Genomic DNA, 13,019 nt, shown 5'->3' on the forward strand with positions numbered 1-13,019 from the left:
AAGTTTGTGTGTGTTTGTTCAGATGTGCCACTGACAGGGCTCTTGAAGTGAACTAAAAGGATGTATACTCAGAGATTTTAGAAACACATCTTCCAGATATTCTATTGCAGTTGGCAAGTTATGAGAGGGTCTGTATCTTTGGACAGGGTACTGATTGGCATATTGTCCATGAACAGATATAAATTCATAACTTGCGATATGAGTCTTGCTGTGATTAACAGTCATTTCTTATGACTCTGGGTGCAGAGGGTAGATCAAAAGTAAGAGTTTTGTACAAGAATTATGAGCTCTCATACACAAATGCTCCTTTTGTCTTTGTCATGGTGAGAATTTAGTTAGCTTGGGAAGAAAAAAAAAAATATATATATATATATAGATTTTCTTGGGAGCTTCTTCTCCAGAATTTTAACTCTGAATGGGGAACAGTCCCTTCTTGAATAGTCTTGGTGTTGACTATGCTGGCTTTGATAGTGAGGGTAGAGACCTCTCTGCTAATTCAGTTACTCCACTGATTTTTCTGTTTCCCTGAACAGTTCCTCATCTGTTAATTTGCATGCCCAAGATATCTGTTTAGGATGACCCTATTGCTAACATGATTTCTTTATAGCTACTGAATTAGGAACCATTGCTCTTGTGACAGGTCACATCAAGTGATTTGACCAGAATAGAATCAAAAGCCCGTCATTCCAAATCTTTGTCTGAATGGTTACAGCTGAGGTATTAAAATTGCTGTGCAGTATGTCTTCACTCTTGTTCTCCATGGGGTCTTTTGGAAGAAAGTCACACCTTCAGAATGGAACTGTGTCTTCCGCTGGTGGGAATCCTGCTGCAACAACCTCAGGTTCACAGAACTTATGAAATTCCTTTATGTTTAACTTTTTTTTTTTTTGATGGTGTGTTTGTGGTACTTCCCCTGGCTGTGTATGGGGAGAAGTAGCATGCTATATATCCTGGTGTGGGAACCCATCAACTGGTACAGATATCCTGATTTTGGGAAAAGCCTGCTACACCTCCCCAAGCACCTGAAAGGATGCCTGCCTGCTCTCCCAGGCTGGCGAGCTCCACTTTCAGACTGACTTAGTATCACTCAGAGCTTTACTGAGTAAAGCAGGGGTCATTTTGAACACGGAAAGGCATTTCTCACTAGCCTCCCTGTATTCCCATTATAGTGCAGCTGTCAAGAACATGAAATACTCATGCGCCTCCCTTCTAATCAGTGTGTGGAATGCTTGTGATGTTTAACGTAAGCTAGCCAATGGAAAGTGGTAAGGGTGGAGAGAGAGACCCCTTCCCACTCATTAGACTAAGCACCTTTCCCTGGCAGAGTGAGGATCTGTGGGCTGAAAGCCAGACAGGCACAAGTCCCATTAGGCTGCAACCTGAAGCAGGGCTTCACAGGAGAAACATGCTTCTCTGCCCACACATACTGCAGGGTGGGAAAGGGGCAGTGAACTTGACAGAGAGGCACTGTGAAAGATTCCCTCCCACCCTGAGGGTTAGAAGGCAAAGGAGAAAGGCTTTAAACCACAATTTTTACATGGTTTACTCATTAACAATACATATTGGTAGTTTACGAAGGAGACACTTGCTTCTGCTTTTTTGGGACCTGAAGTCTTTGGAATTTACAAGACTTACCCTCATTGTTTGTTCAGGGGTTCTTCTCTCTGTGGAAATCTTCATGCTCTTTGTTGAGCCTCCCATGGTCGAGTCATGGCTTCAGGCCGCGGTCAAGGACCTACACACTTCTCCCACTCAAAACCCAAGGACCTGACAGAGCGAGGGTTAGCAGCTTGTGGCAGCAGGACAGCAGCAGCTCTCCTCCTCAAGCCCATATCCTGGCAGAGCCAGGGTAGGTGGTTTCTGGCAGCAGGTCATAGCTTGCCCTCTAAGCATTCTGAAAATGCCACCTAAACATCTCAGAGTTCGCTTGATGCTTGTACGGCTTCTCTGCTGCCGCAATGAAGGAGAGAGGAGCTCATTCAAAAGGTGCTATTCCAGAGAAACCAGAGGCCTAATTCCTCACCTCATAAAAGAGAGAGAGGAGCTAGAAGCTGAAATGAAGTTATTGCACGAAAACTAATGAAAAAATTAAACGTATAAAACAAAATGCTCATGAGAAACTGAACTGACAACTTGTCCTGCAGCTGGAGACAGAAAATCTGGTGGCTAGGCAGCGCTTAGTCCTGGAGACCCCCACAACAACAAAGGACCGCCTCTGAATTCCACAGGTGAAAGTATTTTAGTGATGAATGAAAGAAGCTGTGTAATAGTAAATAGTTACAATATAGTAAACAAGTTAATTAAATGCACAGCAAGGCCTATTCTATGTTTATGTAGTCTGGTAACTTTAACTGTCTAAAATAAGTCTTAATAGTACCAAGTACAAATCCTTCACCACACTCCTATCAAGCTGTTAGAACAACTAGAATATAGATACCCTGTTTAACACAATCAGAAATCCCTGATGGCATCAGTTTAAGTGTACGAACTGTGCATGATATTGTAAGGTCAACAAGTGTTCCTAAAACTTTAATACACAAAACAAATAAAAATTGGTGAATAGAATTTGCTACTCCAAGCTAAATTATAACAATAGCAGCATGTTTCTGTTCCTGCTTTATTTGTGCAAACAAAACTGCTAACTTCAGTAAGAGTTTTTGGGTGTATAAAGAATAGAGATCAGGGCATAACTGTATTTATATTTGATATTGTTAATTATCTCTCATACTGTTTGTTTCTGAGGCTTTGGAGAAAAATGGTACCTCTGGTAGCGTCAGGCTATGTCAATCGGTTAATTGCTCTCAGCACGGAGTACTTTTCCGTCTACAACCCTACTCAAAACAGGCTATTTGTGGTGGGAGCAGGTGAACCATCCAAACTCAAATACATTTTTTCCTGATTTGATAAAACCAGTGCTTTAAAAAGTGCAATTTTGGTCAGAAAAAGTGACATTATAAAAATGGCTCCATATTTGTATTTAGAGAGAGAGAGACAAGGTAGGAAAGGTAGTATCTTTTACTGGACCAACTTCTGTTGGTGAGAGAGAGAAGCTTTCGAGTTACAAATGACCTGAGAAACAGCTCTGTGTAGCTCAAAAGCTGGTCTCTCTCACCAACAGAAGTTGGTCTAGAAAACCAACATGGCTACAACAACACTGCATATAAAACACACACACACACACTCTGCTTTTTACTACTCTTAGTACTGCAGAACCAATAGAACTATAGGAGACTGAGCAGAATTCTTTTCAGGATCAGCTAATACTGATTAAGATCCAAATTCAGAATCTTTGCTTCAAGATGTCAAGTGGATTTATGTCTCAAATGCACATTAACTATACACCTCTAATACTTTGACTGCATCAGGAATACTAGTGGTAAAGAAGAACATACACAATGCTATACTGGGAAGACGAATGGTCCATCTAGCCCAGTATCCTGTCTCTGACAGTGGCTGGTGCCAGATGCTTCACAGGAGATGAACAGAGCACAGCAATTATTGAGTGATCCATCCTGTTGTCCAGTCCCAGCTTCTGGCAGTTAGAGGTTTAGGGACACTCAGAACATGGAGTTGTGTCCCTGACCATTTCAGCTAATAGCCATTGATGGACCTATCCTCCATGAACTTCTCTAATTATTTTTTTGAACCCAGTTATATTTTGGTCTTCACAATGTCCCATGGCAATGAGTTCCACAGATAGACTGTGCATTGTGTGAAGAAGTACTTCCTTTTTTTTTTTTTTTTTTGTTTAAAATCATATTAATTTCATCGGGTGACCCCAAGTTTTTGTGTATGTGAAGGGGCAAATAAGACTTCCCTATTCAGTTTCAGCACACCATTCATGATTTTATAGACTTCTATCATATCCCCCTTACTCATTTCTTTTCTAAACTGAAAAGTCCCAGGCTTTTGACTCTCCCTTGTATGGAAGCTGTTCCATACCACTCATCATTGTTGCTCCTCTCAGCATCTTTCCAATTCTAATATATATTTTTTGAGACGAGGCAACCAGAACTGCATACAGGATTCAAGAAGCGGCCATACCATGAACATATGAGCCAGAACCACCACAGTTTAGAAGAAACGGTTACTTACTTTAACTGTGCTTCTTTAAGATGTGATGCAGATTTGTATTTCACTTAGGTGTGTGAACACCCAGAGCACCAGAGGCAGTGAATTTTGTCTTGCAGTACCTGTAGGAGGTGGTGGTGGTGACTTGTGCTCATAGCCCCTCCTTTGGCTATATAAGGCAGTGTTGTTTCGACAGTCCTCAGTTCCTTTCCGATGCAAAGGGGGTGGAGGATGGGTCATGGAATATATGCCCGAATAACATCTCGGAGAAGCACAGATACAGTAAGTAACCGTTTCTTTTTTTTCTTCTTCAAGTAGATGCAGCCATGTATTCCACTTTGGTGACTCACAAGAAGTATTCACAGAAGATGGGGCTTGTAGTCGATCTAAACAGGGATTCCAGGACTGCCCTCCAAAAGTTTGCATCAGCTCTGGATGATGCCATAATAGTTCCTAATTGTATGTATCGACAACTACAGGGCAGCCCTGCGAATGTCCAATATTGGGATGTCACCTAGGAATGCTATTGATTTAGTTGCACTCTCACATAATGAGTTCGCTCCTGCTAAGAAGGCTTAGTCAAAGCTATTTCATATGCACTATTGATACAAGATGTTACAATCCACATGACACCAATAGGTGAGGTGAAGCACAAAATGGTTTAGTTCTGTCCAGACAGAAGGCTAGACATCTTCTCACATCTAATATATGGAGACGCTGCTGCTCCAGACGTGAATGCAGCTTAGAAAAGAACACAGACAAACGACAATCTTGGTACCCCTGGCTCACCATGGACTGCCCCCGATGTGGACCAGGTGGTGGAGAGTGAGAGAAGGAAGAACCCAACCTCAACACCAAGGAGTGTTGGGTTTCGAGGGACAAAAGTGGAGGCAGTCTTGAGGGTGTGAGTAATCGGTCCGACTCACGTCACCCAGAAAGAGGCACGGACTGGCACAGATGGTTGAAATGGTACCTCTGGCATTGAATATGCCTCTGTTGTTCCCAGTGCCAAGAGCAACATCAACCCTGAAGTCAGCGGCAATACCTAAGTAGCTGACAGTGTTGAAGTGAAGGGTGGCGAGTGTCGCCATAGTAACATCAGCGGCGCAGGATGCAAGAGTATCAAGGAGTTTCCCAGACCCACTTCCATGGACTGAGGAAGGAAAACATCAAGGTGTGGTGCTGACAGACCCAAAGGTTCAGCAGCTCACCCAGCCAGCAAGGTTATAAACAACGTAGCCCCAGCAAAGTCCTGGACCAAGGGAGAAATTGGGATAGAAAGGTGGAAGAAGTCCATTGCTGCCTGATATGCTGCTGGCGTGGAAACAGCCAGTGCCAGCATCACCCTCATTGGTACTGGACTCAGAGGACATGAGTTGACGGTATAGGGACTCTGACCTCCCTGAGTGGTAGTGGGGAGCAGTTAGAGGGTCCTGCTCCATCCCGCACGCCAGAATTAACACCGTGCCAGTTCTAGAGGCGGCAAAAGTGTCTCCACGAGACCTGGAGTGATCACGATTGGTTTTATGAGGCCTTTTCCTCAGTGCACACGAGGCCTTTTCCTCAGTGCACACGGGGAGCGGCTCCTTCCATTGTGTCAGCCAGAATCTGGTTCCACAGCACAAAATGGCAGCACTCTCAGAACCCGATGATAGCCTCCGATCTGACACAAGCCTCGGTGCCAAGGTAGGCCACAGGACCTGTTTGAGTAGGTGCAGCTTTAGGTGAAGGTCCCTAGCCACCTTAGTCCATTTTGTAAACAATTTACAAATTGAATCCTAGTGAGGGCATCGCTAGGGAAATAATTAACTAAATCTCACTAACACGAAGGGGACTAACTAACTAACTAACTACATACAACTAGAAAAAGTCACTAAGAGTTAGAGAGAGATTGTGAGCTTAAGAACCACACCGAGTTACAACTCCAGCCATGGGCAGTAAGAAGGAACTGATGGGTGTCAAGGTGGTGCTGCTTCAGATAGCCGGGAGAGGGACAATGAGCATGAAACATGAGTGCTGCTTTGTACAGTACTGCTAGGCAAAATTCTCCAGCTTCGGGGTGCTGGGTGTGCACACATCTAAATGTGGAATATGTGGCTGAATCTACTCAAAAAAGAAAAGAACCTGACTTAGTTCCTATACTTATAAACTGAGCCAATTTGATATGAAATCACTGAGTCAAAAGAAACATGGAACTCAATGCCATTTTTACAGTTAATTTGCATGGTTGAACTAAAAGCAATTACTTGTTTCCATTTACTTAAAGGTGTCCCTCATTATGAAGGAAATAAAATTGAGACTTCCTGATTTAGCAAGTATACCACTATAGAGTGAAGTGGAAGTTGGACGTAAAGCACAAATAGAAGGAACTATACTAAAAAAGCCAATTATACATGTTAAAAATGCACAAAAAGAAAAGGGAAATGTCAGATGCTGAATTTAAAGTTAGTTTGCTAGCAATAAATCTAATAAAGCATAATGGGAACATTAAATACTGTAGTTGACCTTTTCAGAAGGATGAACTTAAAACTATTTCCCCTTTTAGGCATAGCATGAATTTTTTCAGGTTAAAGAATACACACTTTTTCCTCTACTTTCTTCAAATACAGTATATTATAATATAACTTTATGTCTGATATACTCCCATATTTTTCCTGCAGAATCTCGAGGCAGTAATGAAATGCAATATTTTCTCTAAACCGTTTTTGTGGTATTTCTCTTGAAGAGTCCAATATTGTAGAAACAAACAGTAGTGTAAGGTACATAATTATCTTCTGCACCAGCAGTTCCCTTTGAAATGAGTTTTCAAATCAAGTTTCCTCACCCTATTATCTGGACTGTCAATGTTCATCCCTCCACCCACTGCCCAAGAATGCAAACTGGGCAACTGCTTCTAAAGCATATGAAGTAGCAACAGCATGAAAATCAGGATGAGCAGTCTGCACTGTAAGGTAGTTCTCCCATCAAAAGCTGTAAGGAAATAACTGGATGCACTAGAGGAGGCTGACTCTTTTGATAAATATGATAAGGTTTTAGTTGGCACAAACGAGTGAAGTTTTTTTTGGACAATCTTTTTGCTGATATTTGAATAAAGAGTTGGTTTGCACAACACATACTACTAGACAAACATACTGTAAATGCTTTTATAATGCCCCTTTGCCCCCAATACCTAAATTTAGATGTATAAAAGATCAACTGGTTTAGAGAAAAATATGCACGTCTACTAGTAAATAAAGCACTTACTTGTCAAAGAAACAAAGAACATTTACAGTGACAATTGAAAGTTTACATCTAATACTGTACTGTGTAAGCCTTTTGTTATTTTGCGTTCTGCATTTTCCACCTAGTTTAATGAGGACCTGTATGTTTTATACCTGTTACTGTACAGAATAACATACAAGACTAAAACAAAAAAGGCCACATTTCCAAAATGCATTTAAACAATAATTTTTGGAGTAAATGACAGTATAAATGCATTCTAAAAAGAATGTTTCACATTATATGAAGAACCAAATCTTCTAAGCTGGCAACAAAGGATTTTAAGGGGATCCACATTTAACTGAAAAATTCAACATGTGTAAACTAAAACGAATGTTTAAGAACCAGTTATCTTGAAAATGAAATGATGGATGAAAAATCAAAATGATTACCTGAATTTTAATAAGTTTTTTTAAACTAACCTTTCTAGGACAATCATATTCCATAATCTTATTTTTTTACATAATCTAATTCTGGGAAATATGAGTGATGATGTTGGAACAGAACAGATGAATCGATTTTTTTAGATAAACTTTAAACAAGTTTATTGTTATTAAAAGAAAGTCAGACAAAATATTTTGGAAATATCAAATAAACAGAATTCAAAATATTCAACAGCATTTTTAATATCAATAAGCATAGTACAGCTCAAAAAGATTACACTGAACGCATGTATATTATAAAGGCATCTTAGCTAACAAATGATGATTTAAAATAAAAAAAATATTAAAACTCTGATGAAAATGGAAAAAACAGATTATAATTTATGGAAATTTACCTGCAAAAATATCATTAAATCAGAGTATAACATTAGCTCCTGACTGTCAACTTAGTACATAAATATATTTACTATATTCTTAAATTCTCTGCTTAAATACTATCATATATTTTGTTTACCTATATTTTTGTACAACTTTTAAAAGACAAAAATTAAAATCAAAGTTACTTTTATGGCAGTAATGGCAGCAACAACATTTAATAGTATAAACTAAGAGTCCAACTAACGTGACAAAAACTCATGCATTTGTAATGGTGCATATTTTCCTAGCTATCATTATCATCATCATCACTATTATTGTGAGTCTTAGTCCATTCCCTGTAGGCCTGTCTTTTCTGCAAGCATGATAAGGGAAGAAAAAAAAGCAGAAGTGTTAGTTTAAGCTGGCAAGTTAGTTAGTCAGTTTTTAAAAAGCAGACAAATTCTGAAATGGTTTCTGAATTCAGGATACAACAGAACCCTTCCAATCCCCTGTTAATAGAGTCATACACCTGTCTATAATAATCAGCAAATGAATCACCAAAGATTCACCTAAACCTGAAACTTGTTGGGCACAGGCAGAATACTGCTCTTACACAAAGACCCGATGATTTCAGTAGGGTTCTGTGTAAGCATAGGGATCTGCCACCATACATCTTACTGCAATATCAGAGCTTTAATGTATAAATCCTATTTCATGAAAGGGACATGCTTAAGGTGACTATTGCATTTCTCTGAAGATTAAAGTCACTTGAACATCAGTGGGCATCAGAATATTCTCCAAGGTATAGGATGATAATCTAAATACACTCCTCATTTTATCTTATTGTTTAATTAAAAAACAGAACCATTAGAGAAAAAAAATCTTCTATTTCCGTATCATTTTTCCGTTTGAAAAATTGTGATGGGATTGTAGCCTTCTATACAGCATAAAAAGTAGAATTAAACATCTTGAATCAATCTATCAGCCGGTGCCTTCGAGGTCCTCTCAAAACTACTCATTTGCTCACAAATGAATGTGTTATCTAATCCAAACACTTGCAAAATTAAGATGGAGCATAAACTATACAAAATAATTATATAATTTGTATTCAAGGAGTTGGACTTATGGTCTTGTTAGCATTCTGCTTCACTAGCATGGCATGAAAGATTAAAGGGGAAATACATCAAGAACCCTACTGTCTTATCAGAAAGAGGAAGTATAGTGACTAGGCCTTTTTGTGCTGTTTATCAGTAGCAATTTTTAACTGTTTGCCAGTTAAGGCCATGTTGTTGGGTAGTATGTGTTTTGCAAGATAATAGCACAGGAAATATAAACTGCACCATGAGAGAAAAAAGCAAGATTATAGCTGTTAGTGTCATAGGATCTTCAAAGAATGTTGAAGAGGAACTCGTTAGTAAGGTATAATATTAACTCAGTTTAGCAATTTTAATTTTAGAATAGTTTGATTCAGAAAAGCACCCCTTTAGCAGGAGGCAGTAGAGAAGATATAGCAGAATACACAGAAACAGACAGATCCTAATTTTATATAAATGACACACAGTGCAGCATCTCAAATGATGCACAGTGCAGCATCTCAAAATATGTTCTAAATGAAACAAAAACCCTATCCAGGTAACAAATATTTTTGAAAATGTTTGGCTATGCAACTTCCCATCCATCCTCTAGAAGGCCACCTACTCTTTCTCAAATTCATCTCTGGATCTCAGGAATTCCAACACACACTGCTAGGGTACTGAAGGGAAATCTCTAATATAAGGCTTTCATATATATTAGAACATCCTATCTGTCCTCTTCAATTTGCATTCAACTAGCAGCTATTGATTCTGTCATTTCCCAGGTGTGGATATTTTTAACATTCAGTTTCTATGATAATGAAAGACAATTAGATGACAGGAATTTTCCATCTTATTTATGGACATACTGTAAAATCAGTTCGAAGTACTTCAACTGTAATGTTAGAATTACATATTAACTTTCCATTAAAGGTGGTTAAGGTAAAAATAGGAAGCATCTCAATGATTAAAATATCACACTATTTAAAAATTTATGAAATCTAAATACACTCCTCATTTTATCTTACTGTTTAATTAAAAAACAGAACCATTAGAGGAAAAAAATATTCTATTTCCCTATCTTTTTTCCATTTGAAAAATTGTGATGGGATTGTACACATCCAGACAGCATAAAAAGCAGAATTACACATCTTGAATCAATCTATTCACAGCAGTTCAGCTCATATCATAAAATGATGTATACGAACAATGCTACAGTTAAAAATTAGTGAAATGCTTTTAATTGAAGCAGTGTGATATAAATATAGTTACTGTCCATGTATCTCAAATACAAATTTCTGCAAAAACATTACTTTCACATTTTTAATTAAAAACACACTGTGGTTGCAGAAGAGTTTAACCAATTAAAATTCAGTCAAAAATATCACTGTGCTTTAACTTTACCTAAATACACAATATAAAAAAAGTTATTAAAAGAAAAACTATGTTTCCTGCAGCTGTTGTAACAAAACTAAAAAGCCTAAAACTCACACATGCAAGTTTCTCCTATTTAAGCCACTCTGGGAATGTGTGCATAATTAAGGACACTGTGATATAAATTATACCGTAAGTTCTCTCTGAAAGGTCAGTATTAGCTGTCTTTTTATAAAATCCTGCCAGACTGGCCATAAAACCCATGCAATGAAGATACAAATGAGACTACAGGTTACTAAATATCAAAAATATACTGGCAGGGGACACAAAATAAGAGTAAAAATTCTGGAAAAACTGAGTTAGGCTTTTTCCTCTCCCATATGCAAGTTTACACCAAATTATGTTTCAGTTCCTTCACCTGTAACATCTGACTTCCGGTCCCATCCCTTAACCTGTAAGGTCTAATAACTCCATCCTCACAAAAGAAACGAGGTGGGCGCAGACTTGTCACATCATCAGATGAATCTGTAGCTCTGAAAACAAAGCAGCAAATTCAAAATATGTTACATATTTAACACAGATGTTGGCATACTTTTAAAATACCATATTTTCAAAAAGCTCCTAAAGTTATCCTACGTAAATTTTTAAAATACTGGTAAAATGACGTATTTGCTTTCTCTATATGTAATTTACATGCAATTTTCAGTTTGACTGTTGAGGCACATATAGCTATAGTAATTGGACAACTGTAATCTTCACTGACTAGTCAGGGTGATTATTATTTATGCGATACATTCACATTACACATACTATGGCTTCAATGGCAAAGACTTATGCACATGCTTATTGTTAAGTCAATGGGACAACAAAAATACTGCGTATAAATGTGCGTGCCTATTTACTGATTTATGGAACACAAGGCTGAACAAGTATGTATTTATTTACAACCAGGACTCTGTAGAAAATTATATGGTAAATTAATGTCTACAAAATTCCTCTCATTGAAATTTCCATGTAAAAGAACCCTGTGCTAATGTTCTTCCTTCAACTTTGCTCCATATTCCGTGTTTTCTCCACAAAGGAACTTTAAAAAAAGAGCAAGAGGCAGTGGGGAGGGTAGTGGTATGAGGAAAAAACAATGGTCCAGATCCTGGAGAGCAGCAAGGCCAGTACAGTACAGTACATAAATATGGTCAACAGCATGAGCTTTATGTACAGTACATAAATATGGTCAACTTTATAAGCTTTCACTTATAATTGAGGAGGTCTAGAGAAGGAAAGATGGATCAAACTTACTAGCTGGACTGATAGGTAATAACTTCTAACCTGTCTCCCCCCTAAGGGCACTACCTGGCATGCACAAATTTGTGCCAAGCAATTTTTGAAAATTTAGTGCCAAACATGCAAATATAAACAAGTGTATATTACAATGATATTGTTTTATGTTATATCAATTGTTTAGTCCTTTATTCCCTTACTTTTGTGCACTGAAGTTTATGAACTAAATCTTGCATTAATATAATTTCTTTTAAAAAAAGGTATATGATATATCCATATATTTTAAGTATATAATTTATACATATGGAATGTTTTAGACACTTCAAAAATATTATTCAGACTACTTTTGCATTCTTCCTCTTGTAATACCAGATGCGTTTAGTTACCATAAATCTAAACAGTAGACATCTCTTAGGGAGCCTCTCTCCTTCTAAAATAGTTTTTTTTTTTTTTTTTATGACTTAACAGAACAATTTTAGGAAGCTGCAAGTTTCTCCTTTGCACTGGATGAAAAATCAGTTTTTTTTTTAACATACAGTGATTACAGCACAAGAAGTGGTGTACTTTATTCATAACAGTTAATTTTAAAAGTAGGGATATGCAACCACAGATTAAACTGCTCTAGCTCAGTTACATCTGGGGACTAAGCTATTTAAAATATAAATATTTAATATATTTAAATATAAAATAATTAACATTTAAAATATTTTCTCCTACTTCTTTGTCCATTGCAGTACAAGGTAATTTAGATTCAGTTTTTATAGGGCTTGATATTACTGAGTGTGAGTTTCACAATATTCAATCCACAGCTGTGTTCGGCAGAAGTGCTGGAACTCTCTCCCTGTAAACAGGAAGGGAGAGGAACTTGACAATGCCAGTCAGTCCTGGAATTCCCTTTCATGGCTTCTGTATACATTAACCTTCTGATCAACCTGCAAAGTTCATGTTTTCTTTGGGGCATTTAGGGTCAGGCTGAGAGACTGGGGTTCACAGAAGGAGTTTCGATTATGAGGCTTTAGGTAGAGTTATTTTAAGCCAACAACAGCTGAAGTAGGCAAGTAATTGTATTAAATTATAGTTGTGATTTGATACTCTGGTTTTAGTTATTGTAAAGTACCCTTAACAATTTGGAAAGATGTTTGTTATCAATATAAATAATAAACCGATTATGAACTATTTATCTGAAGCATTTGTGCCACTGGAGACAAATGATTAGTTGAAAGCT

The 13,019-nt window shown here is 37.8% G+C and overlaps 1 protein-coding gene across 1 annotated transcript in view; it reads right to left on the reverse strand.

Annotated features, from left to right (window-relative positions):
- The window catches only part of VPS13A (vacuolar protein sorting 13 homolog A), a 262,402-nt gene that overhangs the window by 18,001 nt on the left and 231,382 nt on the right, over positions 1–13,019 (reverse strand). Inside the window, exon 68 of the mRNA XM_084628103.1 lies at positions 10,935–11,049. Coding sequence (XP_084484229.1) covers positions 10,935–11,049 — 115 coding nt within the window. The remainder of the gene's footprint in view (positions 1–10,934; positions 11,050–13,019) is intronic.

This window comes from Lepidochelys olivacea (genome assembly GCF_965140295.1).
Source record: "Lepidochelys olivacea isolate rLepOli2 genome assembly, chromosome: 5".
NCBI lineage: Eukaryota > Metazoa > Chordata > Testudines > Cheloniidae > Lepidochelys > Lepidochelys olivacea.